The following is a 13739-nucleotide window of genomic DNA, read 5'->3' on the forward strand; positions in this document are numbered from 1 at the left end:
CGAGATGCATCGATAGCCCAAAAATGTTTTTATTAAATTCATAATCACCGCTATAATGTAAAGAACTATTCATTCACTTTAATTGTAATTTAATAAACAATCTCTTAAATACTAGCCACGTTTTGACCATGTAGAAAGCTTATTTCTAAAGTAGTTGGAGTCCTTCGGGTGCTGAGAGTCGTGCGGATCTTCGTCTCTCGGCGTGTCCACAATATCCCAGCCTACTGAAATAAAATCCTACTTTATCTGCATGTTGTTGTTGTGCTGCTGTGGCAGGCTAAACCGCTGGGGTTCACGTCTCCGGAGATGATGATGCATCGCACCTTTAATAACCGTTTCCCCACAAGAGGAAATGCCCTCTGTGAGTCCGTAAGAGGTAAAAAAAATAAAACGGTTGACGGAGGAAAAGCAAACAAGGTTTCATCAGTTTGCTTCATTCTTTGAGGCTTCATCAAAGTTCTCCACAAGATCTGTAAGACAGAGAACAACAAAGTGCATCAGGTCTTTGGAACACTAACAATTAGTGACAGGATGGTGATTGATTTAATCCTTTATTACAAAATGATCTAAAGACAAAAACAACACTTAAGTCCTTATTTTCTTGTCTGACACAGTTTTAATGTTAGAGTGAAGAGACTGGCATCATATGAAACTAAAAAACCAAAGGAATTCATTGGTACCAACCATGTCATACTAGCTTATCACGAAGGAGCTTAAATAACGCTCCACACTTGTGCCAAATTTTGGCGAGGAAAAACTGTCATGGCCATTTTCAAAACGGTCCTTTGACCTCTGGCTTCAAGATATGTGAATGAAAATGGGTTCTATGGGTACCCACGAGTCTCCCCTTTACAGACATGCCCACTTTGTGATAATCACATGCAGTTTGGGGCAAGTCATAGTCAAGTCAGCACACTGACAGCTGTTGTTGCCTGTTGAGCTGCAGTTTACCATGTTATGATTTGAGCATATTTTTTATGCTAAATGCAGTACCTGTGAGGGTTTCTGGACAATATTTGTCATTGTTTTGTGTTGTTAATTGATTTGCATAAAGCAAGTTTATTTGCACACTTCCATGTTGATAAGAGTATTAAATACTTGACAAATCTCCCTTTAAGGTACATTCTGAACAGTGAAAATGTGCGATTAATTTACAATTAATTGCGATTAATAATGACAATTAAATATTTTAATCGATTGACAGCCCTAATAATCTGCAAAAGGGACGTTTAAAAGTTGAAGCACTGTTTTTACCATAAGCCTGAAAAGAACGGCAAACATGTATTATCTGCATCTATACCTGGTACGTCGTCATCCTCTTCTTCTGCAATTTCCTCCTTGACTGCCTTCATGTCCATTGCTGCAAAATATATAAAGAAAATAAAACGAGTGAATCAAAAACCAAGCTGATTATTGGCACAAGTCAGTTCAAGTATGCGTGTCCCAAAATTGTATTGTCAAATTCCAGGAAATTGGCATTGCTTTAAATGTTTGTGTTGTGGCTGCATTTCTCTGACGCCCATCAACGTCTCAAAATGCTAATTGTCTTGTTTTGCTAAAACATTCTGAGGACACCTGGCTGATGAAATAGACAAAATAAGGTGTTGCTCAACATGGACGTGAAATGCTCTATAAAATAAAAATGATAACATCTACAATTCCATGACAACTGGATAAAACAAATATCACATGATTAGTTGTGTTGCCATGTGGAAGAGCTGCTTCTATTTCCTGTTTATTTTCATTTACATGCTAACACAAAGGTCAACTTCTTCAAACTGAATCATCTAGTTAATCAGCCAGTAAGCTGGATATCTGCATTTGTTTTCATATTTAGTCTCTATATCCCAGACAATTGTATAAAATGTAGAACAGAGAAGATATATTAAAGATATGTGACAGGAAAAAAACATATTTAGCCTCTAATTGCTCACTTTTTTCTGTGGCACTTGCTCTATCCTCACAGTCCTCGTTGTTCTCTTCAGCTTTAGTCGCTGCTATAACCAGTTTCTCTAGGTCACATTTACTCATTTAATCTCTGCTGGTTCTGCAGTGATTCTAATCAAACAAAGCTGTCACACAAATCTGCTTAAGTACACTGACGTCTTAAAGGCAGCATGTTTCTGTTTTAGTTCAACCATGAACAGCTGCCTTTAATGTCTGGGTCATTTATATGTCAGCAGTTTGCCAACATGGAGACCTGATCTCTGGCCCTATGGCTCAAAGCTGTTCACTTTTCTCACTACAGTACCATTCATTCTCATCTAAGTATCCACAAAAGCGGATGACTTTGCTGACACCTTCTAAGAATATCCCTGATATTACGCTACCGCGGAGAGCCCTGACACTCTGACTGTGTGTGTTTAAGCGTATACTCACATTGCCGTGGGAACTGCTCGGCCAGCTTGCGCAGGCTGGTGAGGCTGTCGGCTCCCAGCTGGCTAAGGATGCCTGGCAGCATCTCTGTCAGCTGCTTGGTCTCAGCGTGGCCCGTGATGGCGAAGGTGTTGGCAGACAAAGACGCCTGCACTTTGGGGTTGTTGAAGTGGATCACCGTCCCATCATCTTTTATCATATTCACCTGGGAGAGAAAAAACACAGTCAGACTTAGAGCCAATAAAACCTGACACAAGATTCTAAATCGTCAAGATATCATGTCAACAGTACTTTATGTAAACATCTGAGTGACATATGACAAATTTACACTGAAAAAGGGGTACATTTACATGATAAACACAGATGTATATCAATGTTAGCAGTACAAAATTCAACAGTCCTACTGACACCCTCTGCTCTGTCCTTAGACCCACGGTTTTTAATTAAAAAGTCGCCAAAATAAACCTTTAACAGGTAAAAAGTGTCTTAATTGAGATCTTAGTCTGAATTACAGTGAGTATCTTTTTAAGAACTCACTGTAAAAACAAGATTAATTGGCCCACAACATGAGACTAAATGAGTTGTGTGCATCAGGGTAGTGCCTTATCCTCAAGTTGTATCTGTTTTTTTTGCTTTGATTTATCTAAAACACTTTGTGGAAGCGAGATGGATAAAAGCACTCTAAAAATAAACTAGATGACATGATGGGAGAGCTTTTTGGTCGGGCTCTCCCCGTCTTTTTATCTTTCCATATCAGGACTCTTGAGACAAAAAAAAAGAAAAAACAGTGCAGCTACAGTAGAACGCTGACATTAGTTTTCCTTTGATAGCTCACCTCTTCTATCCCTGCAATGTTGTTCACTGCCAGTTTCTTCAGCGAGCCTTGGAGTTTTTTGTCATCAGCTGTTGCTGTTTTGTGAACAACCTTTTTCTTCCTGCGGGCCGTTCCCTGAGGAAAGAACAGGTGTGAATGCCAAAAAAAAGGATTAGACAGCTGAATTTACCGAAATGTCAAATGTAGTTTAATACCACTGGGTAATGTCAGACTTTTTAAATGTATATATGGGACATTTATCCATTCTATCTTTGACACATTATTTACTCATTTAAAGATTAACAGCTGTGGTGAAGCCGTTTCAAACACAAGACTAGAATTTGCTGATAATTTGCAGCAAAGGAAAAGTGCTCTTTCCTTAATTTGTTTAGACACATTATACTGCCATATCCAATTGTTGCACTTGATTTAGTTTTAACCATTTAATTAGTCCTAAAAGTCAAATCCATTATTAACCTCTGTTTTTCATAAAAGGAGCTCCTTAACTTAACAAATTAAAGCACATTTAGATTTTACTCAACAGATGGTTAAAAGATTTTACAACCCAGAATCAAATAATTATGACTGGGAAAAAAAGTGACCGACAGTTCCTTGTCACTTCTGGTAAAAATACAAATTAAGTAAATGTACTTTGTATTTGAGAATGTCAATGTACTGCAATCTGGTAAAGGGGCACAAGGCAAAAATAAATAACGCCACCTAGTGTGTGGCTGAAGACCTCACAATGCATCTGAACAAAGCCACAGAGGCCACAGATGAAGGGGGAAATCTCTCCCCCATAAAGGGAATGCTGAGGTCAGGAGGAAAAGACCTGGCAGGTGCTGAATGCCATCACACTCCTTAAAATGAGCAACAACTGAGTCAACGACAGGATCAATCTGAAAAGCCCGAATTCAGACTTCAATGCTGGGCATTTGTCAACACAAGTACAAGCGATTTAATAGTACTGTACCTTTCCACCTATCCGCACTTGTGCCTGGAGTTTAGCGAGCTTTTCTTGATTCATAGTGTTCTGTTTGTGAATAAAAAAACAACATTAACATCATGTTATTCCCAAGCTTTTCACATAATCCACGAATATATAGTTATACAAATGAGTTGGCTATGCAGTATCCATGACAGTGTGTAGCTTTGCACAGCTCAGCAGTTTGAGAGAGCACATGTGATGACTTGTTGAAGTGCAGCATGAGACACAGCATGAGTTAGGCAATCAGAGCTACTATAATCCTCATTAGCACTGAGCTAGCAGACTGCTAACAGATCAGCTGACAGGTATACTGAAGACATACTGACTGCCGGCATTAACCAACATACATTGAATGAGAAAATGAAAATTATCTGGAGCTAATTTTAACATGACATTTAAGTGTAACTGTAGCTAGTTCGGTTGCTAGCTAGCTAGCTAACTAGCTAGACGGCTAATGTAGCTAACATTAGCATAGTGGCTAAACAAGATAAACTAAATGTCTTTTTGTTCCTGGCAAGACAAACACATAACGTCAACTTCACACCAAACGATTAAACACACCTGCTCAGATCTTAAACACAACATTACATGATTATTTGTTACCTTTTAAAAGCAATAAGCTGACAGCCTGTTGAACTGTTCACGCTGCTACCAGAGCTGAAGAGCTGAAGCTTAACGCTGCGTCAGGGTAGCAGCAATATAACACACTTCCTGTTAGTATTTTCACAATAAAACTACCATGATGCATTCGACAGTACATTTTGGATAATGATGTAGAGAAGATATTAATAGCAAATGGGGGAATATTCAAGATTCAAGAGTTTTATTTGCCATTTGCACCTAAGTACATTGGAATTCTGAGCAGTTACACCGAGTCAGCTTTAAGAAAAGAAAAAAGGTAAAAAAGGCCAAAGGGAATTACAGTACAAAATAAGTAGCACATTCAACTCAACACAATAAATAAATAAATTATTAAAATATAAAATGCCCTCAGTGTAGTCAATAAATAAACTAAACTACCCTCTGCATAGGAACGATACCCCCAGAATACAAATATACAGTATATATGCTCCATGACCATGTTAAAAGAACTTGTAACTCTCGTAAAAAAAAGAAATAATTAATATATTTCAGACAATTACGCAGTGGAAGGCAGCATATTGCACAGAATTTCAGTCCTTTCATTTCAAGTGTACTGTGTGTTACTAATGGTATGGAGGTGAGGTGTGGGGTATTTGTGTCCCTCTTTAATGTCCTTTGCCACCAGTCTTATTGTAGCTTGGAAGAAGCTGTTGTGAAACCGTGCTCAAATGGGGGGATATAAGTTGTTATATATTTTAGCAGGATTTAATAGGTGAAATCCCCAAATATATGTTTGTTTTTATATATATTTTGAGGCTTTTACACTTTAGTTTTTGTACTGATTTCCGGTGTTTGCATGACATTCCGTTGTCTAACTTGACAGTTGGAGCAGCAGGCAGGAGCACGCGGTTGTGTGGATGTGACGTCATGTGAACGTCCCCCAACATGGGAAACGGATCCCTCCTGACCAATAGCAGGAGGAGGTTGCCACTCACACACACAACACGTCACAACTTAATTGGACAGACTTTTATTGTGAAATGAGACGGTTGAACTTCCGGGTCGCTGGTTCACAGAGCAGTCACTGCCATTAGCTGCTAGCCGCTCTAGTTGTGAGGAGAGAAACCAGGCCAGTCAAAATGAAAACATCTCTAGTGAACATCGTTTTATTCTCATCCCTGCAGGTGTTGTTGTCTTTGACGTGCTTTCAGGAGGTGGTCGAAGCAGCCAGCAGCAAAGGTGAGTTTATATTGTTGGACTTAATATACAATCTGACCAGTGGAGAGCTATCTGTCTTTGTATGAGCATCCTGGATCACACAGTCTGTGTCCTGGACAGGTAATACCAGTTGTTTAATTATTAAGGTGTGCTTTAATGTAGCTACATCATGTCATACAATAGTCCATTTGCAAAAACAGAAAAAAAACATTCATTAAATGATTAAACCAACACCAGTTTGATTGATATTCACTGGAGTGCACACTAAAACATCATTTGGGAATATAAATAAAATCAGTTTCTTCATCGAAGTAGTGAAATAAAATAGACATACTACATGAATTAAAATGCACAAGTTGTTATCATTTATAAGCAATTAAAAAAACTACAAAAAGGTGCATCAGTGTTGCTGTGCTACAAATTAAAAGCATAGAAATATGGATGGAAAACAAATCACACTGCAAGGGGGAAATATGATTAAACAAAACCAAGAGATGTTGAGATGTTTTTATTAGCTTTGTGTGTGTAACCCTGAAAGACACACAGCTCTGATGAGTACACATTTGTAAAAATCTGAATGAGATCTGATTAGATAAAGTATGAAAAACTAATCAAACCTTACAGACAATAAGTCCTGATTGACAAAAGAGTTTTCATTTACTTTATCTTAAAGCAAACTTTTCTTATTAATGATATCAGAATATATGATTTATAATATTGTTGGTGCATGTTCTCAAGAGGTGTACATACTGTTTTTACAGAACTGGAGTTCAATTGTTGAGAAGTTTCCTGAAGTAGAAACAGAAATCCTACAATAATTATACTTAATACAGTTGTCATTACACGTTACATTCTATAATAGCAAAAGGATCATACATGATAATGCAGTACACAGTCAAGTTCAAGATGACCTGTGATGCACTGTGCTATCTGTCTGTGTAACTGGAAGAGGGAAATGTATACACTTAAAATGACAAAGTAAGAATTGTTTTCAGTTTCATACATTTCTTTTAGAGAAGTTAGATGAAATTTTGATGAAATTGAGTCCCAAACATTATAACCTTGCCTTTTTATATTAGTCTCTTTTATTTTAATTACTCCAATTTATGATGATTTCATTGGTTGAGTTGATTTCTGTACACTGCATGAAGTGCTTGCATCCTTTGCTAATAAATTGTACATATGCTTCCCATTAATGCATGTGTAATTTTATACAGAAATAGACTTCATACTATAAAATGTACAATAGTCACATCAGGAAATGTTACCTACATGCCGTGCAGCTGCCTGATCAGTATGACAAGATCACACTATAATCTATTGCTGTATTGATGACGTGTCCCATCGCTACCACATGAACCTTGAACTAGTTACTGTGAGTAGTTACTGATGACGGGGCAGAGTATTTTCCCTGCAGCTTGATATTAAATAACCTCCATTCATTTGTTTCCTCACACGTCTTTCTGTTGATCCTGTATTTAGGGCAGACCCACCCTGTTGTAGAAACAGAATACCAGTTACACAACCCTGGTGTACTCATTAATCCATTTCCTCCTGCAGGGTTTGGCGATAACATCCACTGGAGGACGCTGGATGACGGCAAGAAAGAAGCTGAGGCCAGGTGAGTTCACACTGAGAGCTGAAATATCACAATCACTTCCTGAAACCCTGCTGAGCTGACTTTTGTACAACCATTAACCCCGAGGTCTAAAACGGGTTTTAAAGAAATCCCCCACATCTCCATTTCCGCTGACAACCGGAGCAGACCGATATCAGCAACTTTTACTTTGTTTATTGTTTATTTGTTTTGCACAATTTAAGATTATACAACATAACAAAAATAAATAAATAAATAATATACAGTGCAGGAAGAGGCAAAAAAACCACTGGGTTTATCTGAAGCCTCCACCTAGAGACTAGATTAATATAAAGAAATAATAGATTACATAATGAAATACTCAATGTATTATTCAAAGATTGGTGTATTTATTTTTTATTTACTAGAGTTTCATGCTGTAGTAAATAAATAGTACATTTTTCGACATACTATACTATGACTTTTTTTTCAGGAAATTTCTCGACATGCTATACTATGACTTTTTTTTCAGGAAATTGTCAATAGTCAAAGTTTTACTAGTTTGAATTTTTGGTCTTGACAAATGTTTCTATGTGTTTGCATTGACAGCGGGCTGCCAATCATGCTCATCATCCACAAGAGCTGGTGTGGAGCCTGCAAAGGTAAAAACCAGCACGTTCTCTCCCTTTCACTATAAAAGCCTCAGGTTAGGAGCTGTCCCATCATGTCTGAATACATTTGGAACCTTTCCATGTAGGACATCTATGCCTAAGAGACAAAAAGCCATTACTTACTACAAATAAATGTAATCAGAAATGTTACGTATTCTCTTTCTGAAAAGGGCTTCATTAGGTCCAACTTTGTTTTGTTGGAACTTTAAAGCTACAGTTGGTAACTTAATAAAACAATAACGTGTCATATTGGCTCAGACTGTCACTATATCCTGACAGTATACACGACAGATAATCTGTGAAAAAATCCGACGATATTTAATTTAAAATTATATTTTGAAACACATTTCACCTTTAACAAATATTACACCTCCTGCAGTATGAAAATTGCAGTAGGCCATATTGAGATTTCGATAAAATTTGGATTAATTATGCAGCGCTATCAATATTCTGTTACTGTAATGTCCATTTCTCACCTCAAATGTTATCAGAAACATCTCGTAGTGTACTGTTTAGCTGTAAAATGAGAAAGTTTGCTCCGGCCGGCGCTTGGTTCTGGCGCGACTGTTTTGAAACATGGCGGCCGGGTCAGAAACTTCAGAGCTTTGTGAGTAGTGATTGACGGCTGTGTTACAGACTCCTCGGCTCTGATTTGTTGTTTTCCTTCGGCGCTGTGAAATCTTGCAGATGCCATGAGGAACACTAAAAGGAGGCAGAGGAACCGGATTCTTCACAGATTATCTTTCTCATGTAGCAGTTCAAAGACATGTGGTTGCCTAAAACATTTCCCTGGAATAGCAATTAACACTTGTACACTTGGTTACACCTTCAAACAAGTGACAGTATTGACTACAGACATTTTTCACAGCTCAAATTATGACTTGTCGTAGCAGGAAAAGCACAAGTGCAACTAATAACACGAATGATGTCTGTTCTGATCAAGTGTCCCAGTAAGTTGTGACAGTGAGCCAGTGTGCCCTCTTCCAGAACCCTGAAACCGAAGCAGCTACATGGAAGTTCATTAGTTTTATTATTTACACCTGTGCTTTTCCCATTGTGGGTGGAGGTAGAGCAGGTTGTCCACTAATCGGAAGATCGGTGGTTCGATCCCCGGCTCCTCCAGTCCACGTCGAAGTGTCCTTGAGCAAGACACTGAACCCCAAATTGCTCCCGACACAAACACATTACATTGTGGACATTATAGCCGACAAACACAAGTCCCTTCACCATTTACTTGACCTTGAAATAGGTCAGGGGGTAGCCTGGACTGTGTGACCAAATCAGGGACAAGATATCCACTCATCTACTGTTTGTTATCATGATGCCTAAAGTACCTTCGACTTACAACCGGGCTGGACTGGAAATTAGGTTCAGTTTTAAATTTTAAAGACATAACTTGTGATTTTGTTGAGTAACCTTAGTGATAAAACAGCACAACATGCTTCTGTGAAAAAGAACATTTAAGTTTCCATTTAGTTGACCGTTTACACCCATTTTTAAGACATTCTAACGTGTCACAGTGGGAAAAGCAGAGGTGTAAATAATTATATGAATGAAGTGTGAATTCCATTTAGCTGCGTTGATTTCAGGATCCAGGTGTTGTGCATGCTGATCGTCTCACTGGAACCAAAGAACATATATTGCTAAGAAGCGAAAGTCAATTATGTTTCATTGCAACGCCAGCGCCCAGCAGCAGAGATAAGCCGCCGCCATTTTGGACTGTAATCGAGTCGAATACCAAAATTACGCCAGTTAAACGTCCGCTTACAAAGTGCAACAAAATTATTTCTATTCTATTGTCATAATTGTAATGTCTCTACTGAGATGGCCTGTGTTGAACAATAAACAAATATTATAAATATGCATACTATAACTATTTACTTATTTACTTATTAAACTATTTGCTTCCCAGAGGAGCATAAAGTGAGCGATGGACATAAATGGAAGTTAATAAAATTCAGCACACAGATTTTGAGAGCAACCTCAAACTTTTTCATGTCAAGGACCTCCGAAATGGATGTCCAATAGACCATGGATGTATAAGCGGTTGTGTCCTGTGCTTTTACCCTGCGTGTTAATAAATAACCTACAACTCCATTAAATTCTGTTTATGTCATGCTACTAGCACTACTAGCTACTGGCCGATAGCCGGTTGTTTGGGAACAGAGACGTGTATTATAAGATAATAAAAGTGATGAATTATAGCCAATATATCCATTATGACAGCTAGCAGGAAGCTGGCTGAACCAGATATGTCATATGAGCGTACAGGGCGGTGCAGTTCCGTGGGTCTGATGCACATTCATTATGCCGAGGAAAATAACTCTGGATTCTTCTATTAGTTTTACAACTTTTAGGGCATAATGATTTAAGTGTTCGTACTGGGAAGTTGATTTACCTCAAAATAAATGATCCTCTGATTTACAGACGTCTCTTTATACATCCATGGCTATATGGACTCATTGGCGTATACGCTCCAAATTGCGGCAGCGCTACATCAGCGCAATCTAGCAGCCGTTGTCAGAAAAGCACCAGAGTTTCACCTCTTTGCTTCTATACTCTTTGCTGGAACACTTGAATAGAACAGAGCCATCATTAGTGTTATTAGTTACACCTGTAATTTTCCTACTATGACGAGTCCAAAAGTGTGCTGTGAAAAAGGCTTGTTCTTCTGTTTAGACAGAAAACAAACCAAGTCGTACGGTATGTAGATGAATAAACATCAGTAAGCCTATCCTTCAAGCTCAGCCAAACCGCCTTCTGTAATGTGGACAAACAAGACAAACGGGAAGTGATTATTAAAGCTGTATTTTGATTTGATGGCAATACAAGATAACGACTAATTGTGTCGTTTCTTTTATCAGCACTGAAGCCCAAATTCGCCGCCTCCAAGGAAATCAATGAGCTTGCACACAACTTTGTTATGATCAACCTGGAGGTAAGGACATTTCCCAGGAAACTGTTCACGTCATTTAACTTCTGTGTGTCGTGATTGTGCTGTTAACCAACATTAACATATTATTAGTGGTGGTATGAGGCTCGTAAATGATCAGTTATCTCTTGTTTGAACAGGACGAGGAGGAGCCAAAGGATGACGGCTTCAGCCCCGATGGTGGATACATTCCTCGGATTCTTTTCCTCGGTATGAAGGGGGTTGAGTCACAAAGTCTTAACGCTGTGTGGGATTCCTTTGGGGAGACTGATAGCACAGTTTCTCTTCCTGAATAACACACAGTCCCTGATAAGGTTGCAATAGCATGGTCTTGTTTTAGTGACGGTGCACTGAAAGGGCAGAGATGTTACACTTTATCAGCACTGAGAAAGAAAGCTACTAGTCAAGGAATCGGTAAATTAACAACACAGAGAAAAATATTAAAACGGGCACATACCAAATGTTTACAGGTGTTTGACAGAAGAATAAATAGCAGGTAGAAATAGTCGACTTTTGACTGGACAACAGAAAAGTCAAGTGGTTTAAAATAAAGCGTGTAAAGATTAAAGGAACATATTAGGGCTATTTTGGTAGAATATGACAATAGAATAGAAATCGCTTTGTTTTACTTTTTTACGGCACTTTTTAGGCGGACGTTTTACTAGTCGCTTTCAGTCCAAAAATGGCAGAAGCATAGTTTTGCTGATGGGCGCAATGGAACGAACAATTGACTTTCACTTCTTGGCAATATACGTTCTTTGGTGCCGCTGCCGCACTACTGTACACAAACAGCAATATCCGTCTGAGAACAACTAATAATAAATCATTTTGAATTATTCCTTATGTCATGGGCTATTTGGGGATTTATACTTTATCATTACATACTTACTGTACAAAAAACAAAACAAAGCATTCCAATACTGATTTGGAGGTTGATTCGAAGCATTTGGGTCAGCCCTAGAAGGAATCACAGGAATGTTACGCCACTATGCAGAATATTAATGTTAAAATGAACAGTTCAGGTACAACTAATATATTGTTTTAAATCTAAAATGATTAGTTGATTAATCAATTAGTTAATAGACATATAATTAAGTGTCCAAAATTTACCGGTTCCAGATTCTCAAATACTAATATTTGCTGTTTTCTTAGTCTTCTATAATAATAATAATAATAAATTAATTACCTACCGCTTTTAACTGCTGGTTGGAGAAAACAAGCAAATTGACGATGTGAAATTGGGCTTTGGGGAGTTGTTGGGAGCATTTTTCCACAAATTTCTTAAGCAAATAATCAAGAAAACTGTCAGATTAATTCATAAAGAAAACAGCTAGTTGCAGCCTTTTATTGTTTAGATTTTAACTTTTCATTTGAACTGAGCAGACCTTTTTATTTGACTCCTCACAGATCCCAGCGGTAAAGTCCATCCTGATATCACCAACAAGAATGGGAATCCCAACTACAAGTACTTCTACAGCACCGCAGAACACGGTAACAATCCAGATTATCATGAATTACCTGTGGAAAATATTCGGTTATAGTGTGATGATAGCTGGGATTAAAGGAAACTCGTGAGGTTGATAATCGAGGTGTGTATTCCCTGCTCAGTTGTGTCCGGGATGAAGGAGGCGCAGGAGAAGCTGACGGGCGACGCCTTCAAGCAGGGTCACACTGGAGACGAGCTGTGAGGAGGCAGAGACGGGCATCAGGCTGTAAGGGCTACACTTCCTCTACCGGAGCCTGTGCTTCAGAGCGCCATGTTACATAAACAAACAAACAAACAACCCCTTTCACCAATTACACTTGTACTTTAAACCGCGGGCTCCATCTGGGGAACTAAACCAAGCCAACCATTAAAATCGGTGCTTGTATTTCTGTTTTTCCAACACGACTACTCATTTCCTGTCATCATCTTTGTTTTAAAACAAATATATTTGTAATCTACTGTTAATTAAATGCCATATGTACTGTATTTACTGTCTGTGGAGGATACAACCAACTCAAGCTAGCCAAGTTAACCGTTACTAACTCTCACTTGCATACACTGTTGCTGGATTTAAACTTCACATCTGGAAAATGCCAAGTTTTAAGGAAATAGTCATGACAGTCATTTTGGTTTTGAAGAAGTTTCAGAAACGCCTTGTAGTACAACGTTGTACTTCATTTGAACCAGTAGAGTCATGTTTTCACCCAACAGCAATGACCCAGTACTTCATATTAGTCGAGATCAAGTCTAACACCTCCTGTGATGTGCTTCCAAAGATCCTCTGCAGTACGTTAATTATATCTGATAATTCTTCCCATATGGGCTTCTGTACTTTCTGTTAACAGTCTTTAAAATAATATGAATTATTCATTTAATCCTGCCAGTTTCTGTATTCTTATTTTGCTATATCTACATTTTCTTTCCTGATCTTGGTTTGTTTTGATGCTCATGAAGTTTTCGTTTTTTTGGGGTGGGTTTTTGAATGAGGGATGAAAACATTGGTTATGTGTCTTGATGTATTTTATACATGTACACAGCCAAAGTGTGCAAATAAAGTTTGTTGTACTGAGACCTTTTGTGAGCCGGAAGCATTCAT

General features: G+C 38.2%; 2 protein-coding genes across 2 annotated transcripts; one reads left to right on the top strand and one right to left on the bottom strand.

The window, feature by feature from the left end:
• Positions 1–4907, bottom strand: LOC141777589 (transcription factor BTF3 homolog 4-like). The gene is made up of 6 exons (XM_074651984.1): positions 4782–4907; positions 4164–4223; positions 3212–3325; positions 2380–2581; positions 1301–1360; positions 1–470 (listed from the first exon to the last, which is right to left on the bottom strand). Exons 2-6 carry the CDS (start codon positions 4215–4217, stop codon positions 424–426), a joined length of 477 nt encoding a protein of 158 aa, XP_074508085.1. The 5' UTR covers positions 4218–4223; positions 4782–4907; the 3' UTR covers positions 1–423.
• Positions 4908–5848: 941 nt separating this feature from the next.
• On the top strand, positions 5849–13714 carry txndc12 (thioredoxin domain containing 12 (endoplasmic reticulum)). The gene is made up of 7 exons (XM_074651983.1): positions 5849–5999; positions 7539–7599; positions 8164–8216; positions 11090–11163; positions 11298–11367; positions 12565–12648; positions 12766–13714. Exons 1-7 carry the CDS (start codon positions 5900–5902, stop codon positions 12843–12845), a joined length of 522 nt encoding a protein of 173 aa, XP_074508084.1. The 5' UTR covers positions 5849–5899; the 3' UTR covers positions 12846–13714.
• Positions 13715–13739: the final 25 nt, after the last annotated feature.

The sequence above is a fragment of the Sebastes fasciatus genome, chromosome 11 (genome assembly GCF_043250625.1).
Source record: "Sebastes fasciatus isolate fSebFas1 chromosome 11, fSebFas1.pri, whole genome shotgun sequence".
Lineage (NCBI taxonomy): Eukaryota > Metazoa > Chordata > Actinopteri > Perciformes > Sebastidae > Sebastes > Sebastes fasciatus.